Consider the following 17452-nt stretch of genomic DNA (forward strand, 5'->3'; position numbering starts at 1 on the left):
TATTTTGGAAAACAGGGCAAAGGAAGATAATCTAAGAAGAATCATCACAATGCTGGAAAAATATGACCAAAAAACAGAAACAAAAAAACCTCACAAATATTAGAAACCACATTCTAATAAATAATAAATAAAAACTGCCCAAATCTATTCAAAACTAGAAGGGAAAAGTGAAAATAGCAAGAATCCAATCTAATCCTATCAACATTGATTAAGCATTCATTTATGCCAAGAACTGTACTAAGCACTGAGGATACAATTAATAAAAAGAGAGTCACTGCTTAAGAAGCTTATAATCTAACATGGGAAAGAAAACACACAAAAGGAGGTAGGAAAAGTATTTGAAGATACCACAAGGGATATCTTTTTTATGATGCTGAAATCAGGCAGAGCAGCAGATTCAGGGTTAAATGAACTGAAAGTCCCACTTCTGCTTTCTATAAAGAAAAACATCTGGAGGATTCTTCTGGTACACCAGGCCACAATAAGAAAGGAGAGGAGCCTGAAAGAGATAGTGTCAATTGAAGTTCATATTAGCAGCATGACGATGAGAATCCATCAATCAATCACCTTCTGAAAGAAACTCGGAAAGGAAAAATCCCAGGGACATCACAGCCAAAATATCCAGAACTTCCAGTTCAAAGAAAAAATACTGCAAATGGAATTGAGTTTGAATAACCAGAAACTACAGGAGGGTCACAAAGAACCTGGTAGGTGCTATTATCAAACAAAGCAGACCTTATAATTATGATATTTGAAGTGGCAAAATATAAAATCAAGAAAAGCCCCTGCCAGAATTTAGTACAGTGTAAAGGGGGGAAAAAGGGACTTAACATGAAACAGATGACTTCCAAGCATTCCTGATTAAAAAAAAAAAATTAAAAAAAAATCAGAGATGATTAGAAACTCTATAATACAAACACAAGAGTCAAGAGAAACATAAGATGGTAAATATAACTGAGTAAATAGAAAGGGACTTCCTAGTGTTGGATCTCAATCAAGCTTTATAATTAACAAATTAACAAAAGGAGATTTACTTAGACATAGCAGGAGGAGGCTATTTAACAAGGAAAATCTTTGACACTTGAGTTTATTCCAAGGAGGAAACCTTCCTTGTGACCAGTTTGCCCATTGTTTTCTATGAGGCAGGCATCAGACAGGGCTAGAGTTACTCATGCCTATATTGCACTCAAGTGACAGGGAATTAATGGCAAAAGCCATTTAGTTTCCTAAGTCAACCAAATCTTGAAGTTGTTCTCAATACATTTTAAAGAAAAACTGGTCTAAATTGCAGAGAGGCAGGTATTAGATTATTGTACCAAAGAGAAAAGTATTCCTGTCCTGGAAGCATTTTGATTTAAGCTATAAAAGCTTAAAACTTCATTTGAAACTTTTGGAACACTTTATAAAAACTTCTGCAAATGGAATGTGTCAAATGTATCAATTCTATGTCACTGAAGAAAGTGCTACAACAACCTTTGTGTGAAAAAAAATGTAATGGACATATTTTATCAGAAACTAATTTATAGTTTGATATATCAGATTATTTTTCAAAACTAGAAAGGAAGAAATAAGTGAAACAAATGAGTAATTTACATTGTTAATAATTCTCTTTGACAGTTATAAATTTTTAAAATCATTTATTTTTCTAAGCTAATGACATTTGTTTCCTAAAAGAATTTTCTATGAAGAAAATCTTAATTACACAGATATATATTTTTCATTTTATTTTTCAAATTATCTATAATGAAAAAATGGATAACTTGTATCAGTGTATGTTCCCATACAAACATCACTAATAATCTCATTTTTCAGATAAATATTTTGAGTTACTTTGCTTCTCTAATACATTTCATGGATTCATGGAATCTGAGTATTGGAAGGGACCTCAGAAATTAGCTAGATTAGTAAATAATAGAGCAGGAATTTCCTCTACATTATCTATGACAAGCAGTTTGAACAACAGAAAAAAAAAACACTTTAGTTAAATTTATTTTCTTAGAAATATACAATGAATATTTCACGAAGTTAAATAACACACCATTGAGCATTTGAAAGTCCTTCAAGTCTTTAAGTCTGTGTTTTGGCTTTCCTTCTCAATGAAAAGGTAAGGGGATAGAAGGGAAGGAGAATTTTTTTTCATCTTTTTTTTTCCTTAATAGTATTTTATTTTCCCAAACATATGCAAAAAATTTTCAACATTAAGTTCTATAAGATCTTGTGTTCCAAATTTTTTTCTCCTTACTTCCCTTACCTTCCTCCTAAGACAGCTGATATAGATTAAATATGTATAATTCTTATAAACTTATTTCCATATCTGTCATGCTGTGCAAGAAAAATCAGATCAAAAGGGAAAAAACAGCAAACAAAACAAAACAAAACAAAAAATAAATAAGGTGACTATGCTCGATCCACATTCAGTCTCTGCAATTCCTTCTCTGGATTCAGATGGCATTTTTCATAAGGGAGAAAATTTGAAGCTCAAAAAAATGTATAAAAATGAAAGGGAGGGGAGGAAGGGAGGAAGGGAGGAAGGAAGGAAGGGAGGGAGGAAGGACCAGGAACAATGTTAGTGGCCTTTGAATGTTTATTTTCAATGCTCCCTTAATCTTTTCTACCTCTATGCTCCATTTACACTGTATAAAGGACATTGTCTAATCATATTGAAAGAAAACAGAAAAACTGGAAAAAAAAATTTAAAAAACTGTTAACTGTCTAGGGAAGATGCCATAATTGTTACTTGAGCTGTACAAATAAGGCTTCAGGACAAAATTTCAGTTCTCATTTAAAGGGCTTTTTATTTCATTCTGAGAAATAAACTTAGCGAGCCTTGTCATCATTGAGTCCTGGGTTCAACTCCTGCCCGAAAAACAATTGTGATCATGACATATCATTTCTGGTCTTAGTGTTCCAGGCACTACTACAAAACTATTTAAGTTTTTTTAAAAATTAATTATTTTTTGGTTTTGGGGGGGGGGGGTGTGGGAAGGCAAACTAGGTTGAGTGACTTCCCCAGGGTCACATACATAACTAGTAAATATGAGATGACATCTGAATTACTCCAAAGCCAGTGTTCTATGGACTGAAGCATTTTTCTTCATACTGTCACTTTAACTAGATTCTCAACAGTGAGAAAGAGAAGACAGTGGAAGTTATGTGAACAACTTAGAATTCTTTGTCTACCCTTCCTACTAAGGAGCATGATTCTGATCTTGTTTCTTATGCCTTTGACTATTTTCATATTCATAAATCAAGAGAGATTCATCAGTAAAATGAGAGGTTTGAACCAAGAAATGAGATCTTTTCCAAAGCTAATTGTCTAAAAAGCTAAAATAATTTAAAATATATACACATGATGATGACAGTCTAAAATTACAATATGTTCATTTTTTTCCTTAAAGTAATAACATGAATCAGTCATTCCAAAAGACAGACTACACTAAGCAGTGTTTTTAAAAAGCCCATTTGAGTTTGAATTAAACAGAGCTTGGTATTTATACAATTTATACACTGTCATGATCTATAAACATAGGCAATTTATTTCCTAGAAGCAAGTTCCTACAATGTTATTCAAAGAACATTTGGGTTTACTTACTATTTCAGTTGGGTTCAACTCTGTGGAATCCCATTTGTTTTTTTGTTTATGTTTTGTTTTTTGGTAGAAATTCTGGAATAGTTCATCTTTTCCTTCTCCAGCTAATTTACAAAGGAGGAAACTGAGGCAAACAGGTTAAATGACTTTTCCAGGATCACACAGCTAGTAAGTGTGTGAGGCCCAATTTGAATTCAGACCTTCTGGACTCCAGGCCTTGTGCTATATCCACTTGACTTTAGAATATTAACAATTAAATAAAATAAGAACAAATGGAAAATGTTCCACTTAAATTAAAGCAGAAACAATAAAAGGCATTATCAAATTACTCACCTTTAATATTTCTTCAACACAGTGCACTTCATTTGGGAAGGCCTGCTAAATATTAAAAAAAAAAAAAAAAAGAAAAAGAAAAAAGACATAAGAGCAGCACTCATTGTAATGTTAACATAAGCTAGTAGAAAGCCAGCAGCAATTCTCTCTTAGCTCAAGGCTCCACTGAAACACAATACCTAAATATCTTAATCTTCACTTAGATAAGGAAAAATAATTCCCAAAAGGTTCACACTTGAACCAATACAAAAGAATAAGGCAGTATCTTTAATTTCTATTCATGATTTTTCCTAACTTATGAAACCATGTATACAAATGTAAACAAACTCAAGGAAGAAAATTACTAAATTGAAAAGAAAGTGTCAACAATTTAACTCCCTTGGCATTGGAATCACTCATGCTGAGGTACTTTCAAGGGCATTCCAACTGTTATCCAGAGCAGGGCTCGGTAACCTTTTAAGTCTGAGATGGAATGCCAAAATTGCATTGTAAATAAATGAAGCTTATTCTTCATTTGTTCCACTTTCAGCAGGTCAATAATTTGTACCATAATTTTATTAAGTATTTAAATTCCCTCTCCAGTGGTTAGTTGTATAAGATGTTACTAACTAAATCTGATTAGATTTTTGCAATATATTCAAAAGATGTGAGTGGAAAAGCCAACTATTTAAGATGTGTGGAATTAACTGAGTGAAGACACTCTCCTGGGAAGATAGCTTTAAACTATATCTTAATTGTGACTTGAGACTTTATTGTAACAAATAGAGCTATAGCTAAAAAGTTGCAGGTATTGGTCCCCCTCCCGTTTCCCATCACCTCTTAATTAGCATTTCAGTAACTCTTTTAAAGACAATTTAACCCCCTTTTTGCTTTTTCTTACTCTGAAAGTCTCTGATGGTTTTTGTGGTTGCTATTATCCCACACAAAAACAAAAACAATCTCTAAACTTTTTGATCCTGAAACTCTCAGTATGTGTACACACACACACACGTATGCACATGTATACCAACATATACACTTACACACACATAGCATATATGCATATAAAAATACTGAATTTTCTTATTTATAAATTACATCCATGAATTACTATACCAATAATTATTATATCAATGATCACCTTACAACATTTATACAAATGTATAAATTTTTAAAAGGACCAATGATATTACAAGAGTGATGTCTTGGTTTTCAAGTAAACTTTAGTCATAGGAGTCCAATAGCAAGACAGATTAGAATGACTGATCTGTCACCTCTATGGTCCCTGTATGCAATGGGAGACTCTGGCCTTAGTAACCTAAGGCTTTTCCCAGGTTTATGAGGCAACACCCATTCAGTGGTTCCAGATTAGGTAACAACTGAGGCAAAAGGTAGCTTGCTTAATCAAAAAAATCAATCTGGGAGGGAAAGACTGGATAACATAAGATAAAATATCAAAATAGCTTCTACTGGGGGTGGGGTGGGGATGAGTGGCCTAGGTGAAACTGAAATTCAAGAGGTGGAGGGATTGTCTACAGATAGCATAAAGAAGAGATGGGACGTGAAGCCAAGTGTCTGATTATAAAATCAATGTTCTTTCTATTGTACAATGTGGTCCATTTAATTTAATTCATAGAAGTCAGTCTCCAAGAGCCATCTTTTTAGACTCCATCAGAGATGGAAGTATCTGATTTCATAGGATGGAGAGGGCCAGGGGAAGACCTTGGCTTTTTGCATTTTCAAAAAGGATATTTAAATAATGAATTGTCCTTTTCTCCACTTCAGAGTTCTGAATCTTTTATTCAAGATCTTATTTCTCTCTCAGGTCTTTCTTTCCAAAGTTAATTTCCCTTCTTACTTATGCTTGAAATTACATTTTACCACCCACTCAAGGTTGTTATTCAATGAAATAACACCTTTCTTCTCTCCCCTTATAAAATAGTCCTTCATGTTTGTCTAATAATGAACATGACTCTTATTCCCATTCTTTTTTTTTCCAGTCGGGATAAACATGATAAACGTTTCAAATAAGAAGTCTTTCTCTTTTGCTTTCCCTTCCTGAGCACCTAAGTCGTTCCCAATCCCAAATCATCTGACTTCCTCACTACTACAAAGCTACATTCCCCCCCAAAGGTAGCAAAGTTAGTCTATAAAACCAATGATCTTTTTTAATCCCTCTACTCCTCAGTTTCTTCACCAGTAGAGAAGGAGGTTAAACAAGATGATTTTCTAAGGCCCTTTCAGATCTTCTTGCAGATAAGGCAACTCATGTTCAAGAACTCATTGTACTCATGTGTAGGCTAAGTGAGAGCAAAGCAAATCAGTATCAGAACTGGGATCAGAATCCAGAGATGTAGAAATCATCACATTTGTGATTTAGGCTTCCTTGTTAACCTTAACTCCAGAACAAGGGCTCTTCACAAAAACAAAATTAAGTTCACAGATCCCAGATTAAGAACTTCACCTCTGTAATCATATTTCAATCACACAGATATTTCTAGAAAGGTACTTATATTCATCTCCCAGCAGCCTTTTCACCTATCTCTGAGAAAGATGCCACTGGGTTTTCTCAATCTAGATGAGCCACCTTTGAGGAGGTGCTCAAGGCAGTCAAGCTCACTTCTCCCCCTCCCCCCCTTTCTGAGGCTGGGGTTAAGTGACTTGCCCAGGGTCACACAGCTAGGAAGTATTAAGTGTATGAAGCCCAGATTTGAACTTGGGTCCTCCTGAATTCAAGGCTGGTGCTCTATCCACTGCGCCACCTAGCTGCCCCTCAAGCTCACTTCTTTACTCTCTTCCTAATTCTCAGCTTCTTTTTCCCACCTGCTATCCTGATTTTTAGCTCCTTTTTCTGTGTTGTTTTCCTTCAATAGAATGTAATCTCTCAGAGGGCAGAGACCACATTTGTTTTCAGCTTGTAGTTGTGGAAAGAACATGGACACAAAGAAGAGATTCTGAGACAAGAAAAACAATAACCAGAAGGTATAAATCGGTAGTGGGCTGCATAATCAGAGGAACTGTGGGAGGAGCCTTACCATGAGATAGTGATCTTTGTAATAATTGTACTGTTTTGGGAGTAAGGCATAAAGGAAAAAGGGAATTCACAAGACAAACTCACAAAATAGATGAAGAAACAGCTTAGAGGATACTTTGGAAGCTCAATGTCCAAGGAATTCAAAAGAAGATAGAGACCAGAAAATTAGAGAATTAGCTTTAAAAAGACAGTAAAAGATGATGGATAAATGAAGAGAGTAACATAATCCTTTTAGGTAATGGGCACACAAAAAAAATTTTTAAAAAAATGAATAGGACTAAGTGAAGGGAAAGAGAACTGGAATCTCTAGCAAAATTCTAAAGGAATAGGGGTAAAAAGGATCAGAGATGAGGGAAAGGGAGGGAAACAGGTTGCTAATAAGGAAAAAGTTGCGATGTTTACAGCTGAAGGCAAAAATAGTAACTTCAGGGAATAAATACCAATAACAAAGATAAATGGAGGAAAAGACAAATCTTGCATAACTTTAACTATGAGGGGATTAAACAATTCAATAAAAAGAAAAAAGAAAAGGGAAAAACAAAGAATAAACACAATCTGTTTGCTTACAAGAAACATATTAAAAATCAAACATTAATAAAAATGAAACTGAGGGAATGGGGGGAAAAAATTTCCATGCAGCAAAAGAATGGCAACAAAATAAACAAGGAAACAATATTATGCTGAAAGAAAACGCAGACAACAAACTAGTGTCAGTAATAAATACTTATTTGCTCCTAAATGCCTTAGCATCCAAATTCACAAAGGAAACATCTAAGCTACAAGAAATGGAAACCATATTGTCCTGTTATCAGTTTTGAAAGAAAAACAAAAGGGAAAATATGGAACAGAACAAATGGGAAAGCAAAAAAGAATGTATTTTTTTAGTACCACAAGGAATTTTTACAAAAGGTATAAGAGCACAAAGTTATTGCAAACCAATGTAAAAAAGCAGAAAGAGTTAATATGTCCTTTACAAACCATCAGGCAGTAAAACTTGTCACTGGTTCAGGGACCAAAAACAAAAGAGAAAGATTCAAGTAGAGACTTAATACAATGAAAGCAATCCTGAGGAGTGAGAAAAATTAGAAATGAAATAGATAAATGGGAGGGGGTGCAGAGACATAGAAATGATCAAACTAATATTTGGTTCTTTGAAAAGACTAATAAATTTATAAACCCATATCATAGGTAATTCTGATTTTTTTAAAGAAAATCAAATCAGTAAAATTTAGAATATCAAATATCAAATATTTAGAATATCAAATCAGTAAAACAAGATGAAGTCACAGCCAAAAATAATCAGAACACATAGTTATGTGCTCACAAAACTGATTAACATTAAAAAATAAAGGAATACTTAAAAATCTACCAGAATATCAAAAAGAGAGCTTAAAATTTTATCTTCCCCCTCCTCCCAGGCTAGGGTTAAGTGACTTACCCAGGGTCACACAGCCAGGAAGTGTTAAGTGTCTGAGACCAGATTTGAACTCTGGTCCTCCTGAATTCAGGGCTGGTGCTCTATCCACTGAGCTACCTAGCTGCCCCAAGAGCTTTAAATTTTTAAACAAAATTCTGTCATACAGACTATAGCAATTTGCCCCCAAAAAATCATTCATTATGACCAAGAAGATTTTTATATTAGGGATGAAAAGATGGTTTAACATTAGAAAAAGCATCAACATAATTATACTAAAAAAACAAAACATCCCAAATCAAATGATCATTTCCTTTATGCTAAAAAAAAATCTACGAAGTATAGGCATAAAGGCACTTTTTAAAATATTACAAAAAACATCTATCTAAAGCCAAACAGAAGTATCATATGCAATAGGAATACCCTAGAACCTTTTCCAGTAAATACAGGATTGAACCAAGGATGGATGTTCTCCTCACTATTATTTGATATAGGTCTAAAAATTGCTAAAAACAGCAATAAAACAGGAGAAAGATATTACTGGAATGAAGACGAGTAAAGAAAAGATCAAAGTATCCTTATTTGCTTAGCCTACTATGGTTTCATTATAAAATCATGGTGAATAAGCAAAGACACAACTTGAAATTATTATCAGCAACAAAGATGCAGGCTACAAAATAAAGCTACAAAAATGAACAGCTTTTCCATGTAATATTTTTTTTAAAAAACACAAAAAATAATAATATAAAGGGAAATTGCATAAAATATCTTGGATCAACCTAGCACAGCATTCAAAAAACTCATATATGTTCAATTACAAAATACTCTTAAAGAAAAATAATAATAATAATAATTGGAATAATCATTGTTCATGGTTAGAATGTGTCAATATGATAAAAATGAAAATACTATCAAATTTAATTTACACTTTCAATGATCTACCTATCACACTAACAAACTTTATAGAGCTTGATAAAATGATAGGAAAATTCATTTGGACAAACAAAAGATCTGGAAATTATCAAGGGAAATGATGAAAAAAAAAAAGGATAAAGACAATTTCACTGTGTTATAAAGCAGTACTCATCAAAACTATCTGGTATTAGTTAAAAAACAGAGACAGGGCAATGGAACTGTCTAGAGACAAGGAACAATCAGAAGCGAGATAATTCAATTATCTAGTTTTTGATAAAATAGAAAACATAAATTGTCTAGGAAAAAAATTGCTCATTCTATTTTATTTTTCCTTATTTTTATAAAAATTGGAAAGCAGTCAGTAGGCTTAGATCAACTCCTTACTACTTTATTCCCCATTACATTCTAAATGGATATATAACCTTGATATAAAACATCATACTACCAAAAAAAAAAAAAAAAATCAGAAGGAAAGTAAATCATGTACCTTTTACAGAATAAAATCTTAATCAAGAAAAAGAGGTAATGATAAAAAATGAAAAAATTCAAAATTGAAAAGCTTCTGTACAGATAAAATTAATGTACCTACAATAAGAAGGGAAATGGTCAAATGGGGGGAAAATCTATGTGCTGAATTTTTCTGATAAGTAATCTGTGTCATTTTTTAAAATATCCAAGATATAAAAAAGTTAACAAAACTAATAGCCATTTCCCAATAGATAAATGGTTAAAGAATGTAAACAAATATTTCTCAAAAGAACTGCAATGTATTTGCAACTATAGGAAAGAATTCTTCTATGATAAGAAAAATACAAATCAAAACAACCCTGAGATTTCACCTCACAACCTACATACTGGGAAAAATGACAAACACGGCAACAGTCATTGATGGAGGGATGGTGGAAAGATAGGCACACACATACATTGTTGGTGGAACTGTGAAGTGGTACAATCACTCTGAAAAGCAGTTTGGAATTATGAAAATAAAGTAACTAAAATGTTAATGTTGTTTTAACCAGAGACTTCATTACTGGGCTTATGTCCCAAAGAAGCCATCAATAGGGGGAAAAAAAAAGCTCCCCCCTGCAATCCAAAATATTTATAGTAGCATATCAATATAGAAATAGCTAAACAAACTGGGGTACTATGAATGTAATGGAATATTATTGGTCTATAAAAAAATGAAGCATATGAATCAGAATACCATGGAACAATCTTTATGAATTAATTAGAATGAATTAAGTAGATCCAAGAAAACACACACACTACAACAATATAAACTACAATGGAAATGGAAAAGAACCACCACACATCAAAATAAATAAATAAATGCAGCAGAAATTATAAAGATCTAGCTGGACTAGAATGAAGAAATGTTAGAAGACACCTACTCCTTAGTGGAGGGTGGAGTCCACTGGTGTTATACATTGTACATGTTTTCAGAATTTTTCAGGGTACTGATCAGTTGTGCTGATTTTTTCCTTTCTAAAAAATAGTACAACTGAACAAAAAATTAACTTATCAGTGCTTACTATGAACATGCCACGTGTTAATTTCAATTAATAACTAGTAAATTTTCACCATGAATAATTTGAGGGAAAATATTCTGAACACTCCAACTTTGATGAAAGGTTAGATGGGATCCACATCTCAGAAATGATTTAGTAGCCTTAATAAGGAAATAGCACTCTTCCTACTACTAAAAAATAAAAGAAAAAAAGCTGGGAGCAATAATTTAGTTCTAAATAAAGCCAATGGACTTTTTCAACAGACAACTTCCTCTTGATTTTTTTTCTCTACTACTCCAGCCGTATCCCCCAGTCTATGGTCAAAGAAAAATGTAATTCCATGGAGAGTTTACTTTTTCTTCTTACAGAGTAAGTTAACAAATGTAAAGAGAATTTCACAACTCAGCTTGAAATAAAATACCACCATTGGGAGAGTTTTATATTGGAATTTGATCTTATTTTCCCCCAAAATCTACACAAACAAGAGAACTAAACAGGACTAGTTGTGAATCTCTTATCCAAATCACATGGCATTCATTTTTCAAATCTAACAGGATAGAGAGATATATTAAGTGCATTACTATTCTTTCTTTGTATATATGTGGTATCTGTCCAATTTAAGTGCCAAGTCCAAAAGACACTCTAATTCTATCTTCCCAGAGATAAGTCATCAACCATTTTCTGGAGCAGGAAGTTAAACTCATAAGTATACAGTAAACCGTTTAATCCGTGCTTTGTCTGGAAAGATAGAAAGATTTTGTCATGACCTTATTCTAATGTAATCCCAGAGTAGTCTGCTGGTGTTGTCTCCTAGCATTGATTAAAAAAAAAAAAAAAAACCAACAACAAACCACAAACCCTAAAGTGGTAGGCTAGAAGTATATAATACCCTGAGGAAATGCTTTGGCAGCACAGTAAATGCTCTAGGGTTTACTGATACTATAACAAACACAGATGATAGATGATAAATAAATATGGCTCCACCCTGTCCATTGTCTTCTAATATATCTACCTCCTCGTTTTGCCAATGTTAAAAATTGTATCTAGAAAGAAGTCCTAAAACATATTTGATGAAAGGGCAAAGATGTAATGTATTGCAGGACCATATATTTGTACCATCTGTTGGAACATCTATCTTGTCACTACCATAAATAACAAAACATTGAGATCTAGTAATGGCTTTAACATTTGCTATAGTCCTTAGGATTAGGAGACTAGTATCTTACCTTCAAAGATAAAACTGATTTTTATTTAGATGGTAATTAGGACATTGGCTAAGTTGATTCTATAAACTTTCTAGAAATCAAATTTATTAAGGGCCTACTATGTGCCAGGCACTACATTTAAGAGCTAATGAAATCACTTAAATATGGAAAAATATTTAGTAGTTTTTCCTGAATAATAGGGTTCATTTGCAAATTTGCCATCTAAAAAAAGATTTCAGTAAGATTCTCTTAGATTACTATTATTACTATGCTTCACTGTGTACCAGTTCACTGAAAACTTCTGTGATACCTGAATATATTTTAGGTTACCTCTAAGAAATAAGAGCAGGTTTTATCCCCTCTTTAGAAGTAGAGTAAAAATGTTAAATAAAACCTCCCCCTCAAAGGAAATTTAAATTGTATGGAGACACAAATGCACCTGTGTCCCTCCTGCCTATTCTATACACCTGGATGTGACTCATGGGAAAACCTTTACAGAGACTGCTACAATGTTAGTTTGAAATCTCTCTCTGACAAGACAGGAATGGAAAAAAATTTTTTTATCTTAAAAAGTTCAGTTCTTTAATGGAAATACTGCCAGATTCCCTGCAAAAAAGGAAGCAGCAATAAATGGCAATTAGCATCAGGTAAAATTAGCTTTACATAAGCAAATACTGTGTTGTACTACATTAATAAGGCTTTTTTGTTGTTGTTATCCAACAAAGAGTATTTTTGTTTTATTAACAAATAAAGTAAATTCATACCACAAAGTCAATTATGGCACAATGATTTTAAAATATTATCTTGGGTATGTCTCAAACTTATCACAAACATCTATAATTATATTTTTTAAATAGTTCTTTCTATACCTTGAATACTGCAAGGCATATATAAGTACTTAATAAATGCCTTTTTATTAACTGATTTTTATCGATTTTTACCTTTAGGAAAGAAAATTGGACAATTTCTCATTGCTTATGAGGAGGGAGGATCTAATATAGAAATTTTTTAAAAATCACCCACACCCCTAAACACATCCAACAATTATAAAACTAAAAATTCAGACCCCCAAAATGACTAATTGACAATGGTTAATTTATTTTATCAAAAAAATTATATATTATAGAATAATGAATCATACTGTATAACTTCAAACTAGCTAGAAGGTATCTTGAGCAATCATAAATGCAATTTTCAATTTGGACCACATGGAAATCTTCCAGGAGACTAAAATCTTCTCCTTTTAAAGACCTCTAGGAAAAAGACTTCAATCTCCACTCACAACCTCCTTTGAAGTTAAGTGCCAGAGAAAAACAAAAGACCAGGAAAAACCTGCACACACTGATAGATAAGAGCCACTACCTTTTCCTGTCCTCATCAGGACTGATTAATCACAGTTTTAAAAATGAAGAAATCTCAACTTATAGTTTTCTTTAGTAGTCAATATTTACTAAAGATTACTAAAGCTCATTTTAAAAATAAAGGTGACCAAAAAAAGTTCCCTAAATATACTGAAAAAAAAAAAAAAAAAAACAATCTACATCCACTCCTCATCCCCAATAAAAATAACATCCCTGAAAATCTCAGGAGGTGAGGCTCCAAGACTTTTTTTTTAGGTCTCTAATGGCAGTCCAAAAAAGGAATAGCCACACCACCTGTCAATTACCTATCAAATATATGCAAGGGAGGGAATATGGGAGGAGCAGGTGATACTTCAGCATTAATTCCTACATCTTTGGGAGCTCTTTTGTTCTGTGTTTGGTACAGAAATGTACCTCCCTTCTTCATATGCCATCTCCAAAGAGAAAAGACAAATGGAGAGAGAAAGAGAAAAGAGGAAGGGTAGGAAAGGAAGAAGGGAAAAAAGAGTGAAAGAGGAAAAGCATGTTATTTTTAGGTATTTTCCCCATTTTACCTTGTTTTATGCTCTATGTTAACTACCCTAAACTAAACAGCAAGTTGCTCCTGAGGCCACAGCTCAACACTGATCACATAGCACAGCTGCACGATGTGGCGCACTTACCTCTGTGAACATGTCTTATTGCCTTCCTACATGGCAAAAGAGATTCCCTGTTTTCGTACATTCCCTTGTCAGCCCTAATCAGTGTCAATGGGTGAGTGTCTTTTGTGCTGGCTGCTGGAGTGGAATCCCTGATAGGAAAGAACTTTTCCTCTCTTCTCTTGCACTGAGCCATGAGAAGCTGAAAGTGCTCCCAGGCATGACTAGCTCCCCTGGCTCCACTCCTAAAAATGCTCTCTCAAGTACATGGTTGCTTAGCAATATTTGCCTTCCCTCCGTACATGTGAAGTTGGCAACATCTGTCCCTTAGGCAGTTTTGACTTATACAAGCATCATGCGGGTAAAAGTTTAAAAACATACAAAATGTGTGGCCTTTTGAAAGTGAGGTCCACTGCTCCAAATGACCATAAACTAATGTCCCCTGTTATGCATATGTTTCAGTCCTAAAAGAATGTCGGATTCCCAGAGTAAAGCGAAGGGAAACCCAACCAAACAAAAAGAATTATTCACCTACCACTGGGAGTTCCTATTAACCTCAAATAACAAGTTCTGTTTTTTATCTTTTTATACCTGCACCATTGGAAATCAAAATCCAATTTTAATCATATCATAAATTCTATTAAAAAATCATTTTCATTGGGATGAAAAGTCTTTATGAGGAAATGTGAATGGATCCATGAGCATGTATGACTACTACAGACAAATTTAGGAGAGTAAATTTGCTTATGGAGTATTTTATTAATATACTCATATCCCAGAATTGAGGAAGACTACCTGTAAAGAGCTAGAGGGCAAGAACAGTTTTTTTTTTTTTAAATTCTGAATTCCAAAAATATTTTAAGTTCAATATCAAAAAATCCTTTAAAATTATCTACAAAAACCAGTAGATTAAAAAAAAAAAAAAAAAATTTTTTACATAAATAAAATAAGACTTAAATAACTAGGAAGGAATTAATTACTTGTAATTAGATCATGATAAAATAAAAATTATTAGATAATTTAAATTTAATTATTAAATTTAATAATATATAAATTAAAATAAATTAAATTTAAATAATTATTAGATAAATTAGATCATGATAAAATAAAAATTATAAAAAGTATACAAAAATCAGAGGTGTCATAGTCAGTTTCCTCACGTGTAAAATAAGAGTTAAACTAGGTATCCTCTAGTTTCAATTTGTGTTCCTATGAAATTAACTTGCATATTCAGTGTTACAAACAATCAAATTATAAAGGAATTTAATAAATCTAAAAAATATTATTTCAAAAATTGAGGTGAAAAAAAAAAAAGGGGGAGAATCAAGATTCTCAAAAGAAATACAAAGAACCACTAGGAAGGAAGGGTGCTTTTTACAAGATCCCAAACTATACAACAAGGCAATTATTAGAAGTATATGGTATGTTTGACATATATTGAGCTGCTTGCTGTCTAGGGGATGGGGGTGGGGAAAAGGGGGGAGGGAGAATTAGAACACAGGGTTTTGCAAGGGTTAATGTTGAAGAATTATCCATGCATAAGTCTGTTCCAAATTTTCCTCTTTCCCCCCACCTGCTCCTAAATGACAGGTAATCCAATACATGTTTAATATGTTAAAATATATATATATATTAAATCCAATATACGTATATTTATACAGTTATATTGCTGCACAAGAAAAATCAGATCAAGAAGGGAAAACAAAATACAAACAACAATAGAAAGAGTGAAAATGCTATGTTGTGGTCTCCACTCAGTTTCCAGTCCTCTCTCTGGGTGTAGATGGCTCTCTTCATCATTGAACAATTGGAACTGGGAACCTACTTTTTAAGGAAAGAACTTTGCCTCATATTTTATAGAAAAAATTGATGCCCTTTCACCTTGAATTCCTTCATCATCATCATCTATCACTACAATGCCTTCTGCTATTCTCCTCCTTTACAAGTTCCTCATCACGAATACTCTCTACTTGTTCATGCAATCCTATTCCATTCTGTCCCTGCCAATAGACTGCACTGTCATCCCCACTCTTACTTATTTAAAAAATTTCCCCCTCTACTAGATCATTTCCTATTGCACAAAAACATGCCCATGTCACTTTTATCCTGAAAAAATTCACATTTTATCTTGTACCTTTGCCCTTGGGGCCCAAGACCTTTCTTTTCACAATCTCCACTTAAGGAAGGAGCCTAGGTTAACTATATTGTAATTTCTCACTGTCTTTGGACATTTCCCCAGGGTTGGTATCTTCTTTCCCAACCCTTCCCAATTTTTTGCCTTATTTTGTATTTTGTTTTCCCCCATTAAACTGTGAGCTTCTTGAGGTTAAGGACTATCTTTGCTTTTCTTTGTATCTCCTGTCTTTGGTATTTAGTCTGTCACCCAGTAGATTTAAATTCTTTTCTGCCTTAACAACAATCCCATGAAGTATATATTTTGAGTATTATCATCCATTCTATAAAGGAAGCAAAAGAGACCATGCCCATCAGCTACTTAAATTGTAAAATCAGTCTTAAATATTCTCCTGACCCCAAGTTCAGTCATATTTCCTCAATTGGTGTAGCAACAACAACAACAACAACAACAACAACAACAACAACAACAACAGTGTATTACCATACATATTCTGGGCTTATTCTTAGTCTGTTTTCAACATGTGTGGTTTGCAATGCTAGAAAATATCCAGTTTAGAATGGTCTTTTTAGTGTTCCTCACACAACATTCCATTCTTTCCATTGGCTTCTGTCTCTCATGTCTGGACAGTGCCCTCCCTCCTCAATACTACTTCACGAAATCCTTGATTCACTTCAAAATTTGGCTCATGAACTATATTGTACATGAAGGTTTTATTGGTCCTTTCATCTGCCAATTACCTCCCTCTCTCCATACCTGTTGGGCATTTCTTTATACTTACAGGCAGGATGTAAGTTATTAAAGTTTTAGGATGCAATTAAGACTTTTGGTATACCTTGTACAGGTGCATACTATTTCCCCATTAGACTGTGTCAGACAATCAATAAGTACTAAGCATCAGTTATGTGCCCAGCATTGTGCTGAAGCTGGGGGGAAACATGAAGTACAAAACAACAAAACTACTTGTATTTATTAAGCACATACTATGGGCCACGCCCTAATTGAAGCTCGGAATATGAAAGTAGAAAAAACAAATCTCTGCTTTCAAGGCGCTGATATTCTAATGAGGGAAGACAACACATACTAGGATCCTGGGAAATGGGAGAGGCAAGAGAATTGAAGAAAGGAGAACATTTTAAGCTGATGTCCTACAGTATCTCAAAATTCAATATCCAAATAATACTTACTCAGACCTGGAATATTGTAAGAAAATGCAGAATGCATCTTAGCACTACAACAACCACACTTTCCTCCCCCTCTAACTTTTCTTTCCTTACCCACCTTTCTAGTTTTACTTGAGTCTATTCTCCATTCTGTAGTCATTCAATCCAGAACACACCAT

At 33.5% G+C, this 17452-nt stretch overlaps 1 protein-coding gene across 4 annotated transcripts in view; it reads right to left on the reverse strand.

The window, feature by feature from the left end:
- AFF1 (ALF transcription elongation factor 1) overlaps nt 1–17452 on the reverse strand; it is a 177339-nt gene that overhangs the window by 52768 nt on the left and 107119 nt on the right. For all 4 annotated transcript variants that reach the window (XM_074274922.1, XM_074274925.1, XM_074274924.1 and 1 more), the window contains one exon: nt 3923–3967. In XM_074274922.1, the coding sequence (XP_074131023.1) occupies nt 3923–3967 (45 nt within the window). The remainder of the gene's footprint in view (nt 1–3922; nt 3968–17452) is intronic.

The sequence above is a fragment of the Sminthopsis crassicaudata genome, chromosome 6 (assembly GCF_048593235.1).
Source record: "Sminthopsis crassicaudata isolate SCR6 chromosome 6, ASM4859323v1, whole genome shotgun sequence".
In the NCBI taxonomy this organism is placed as follows: domain Eukaryota; kingdom Metazoa; phylum Chordata; class Mammalia; order Dasyuromorphia; family Dasyuridae; genus Sminthopsis; species Sminthopsis crassicaudata.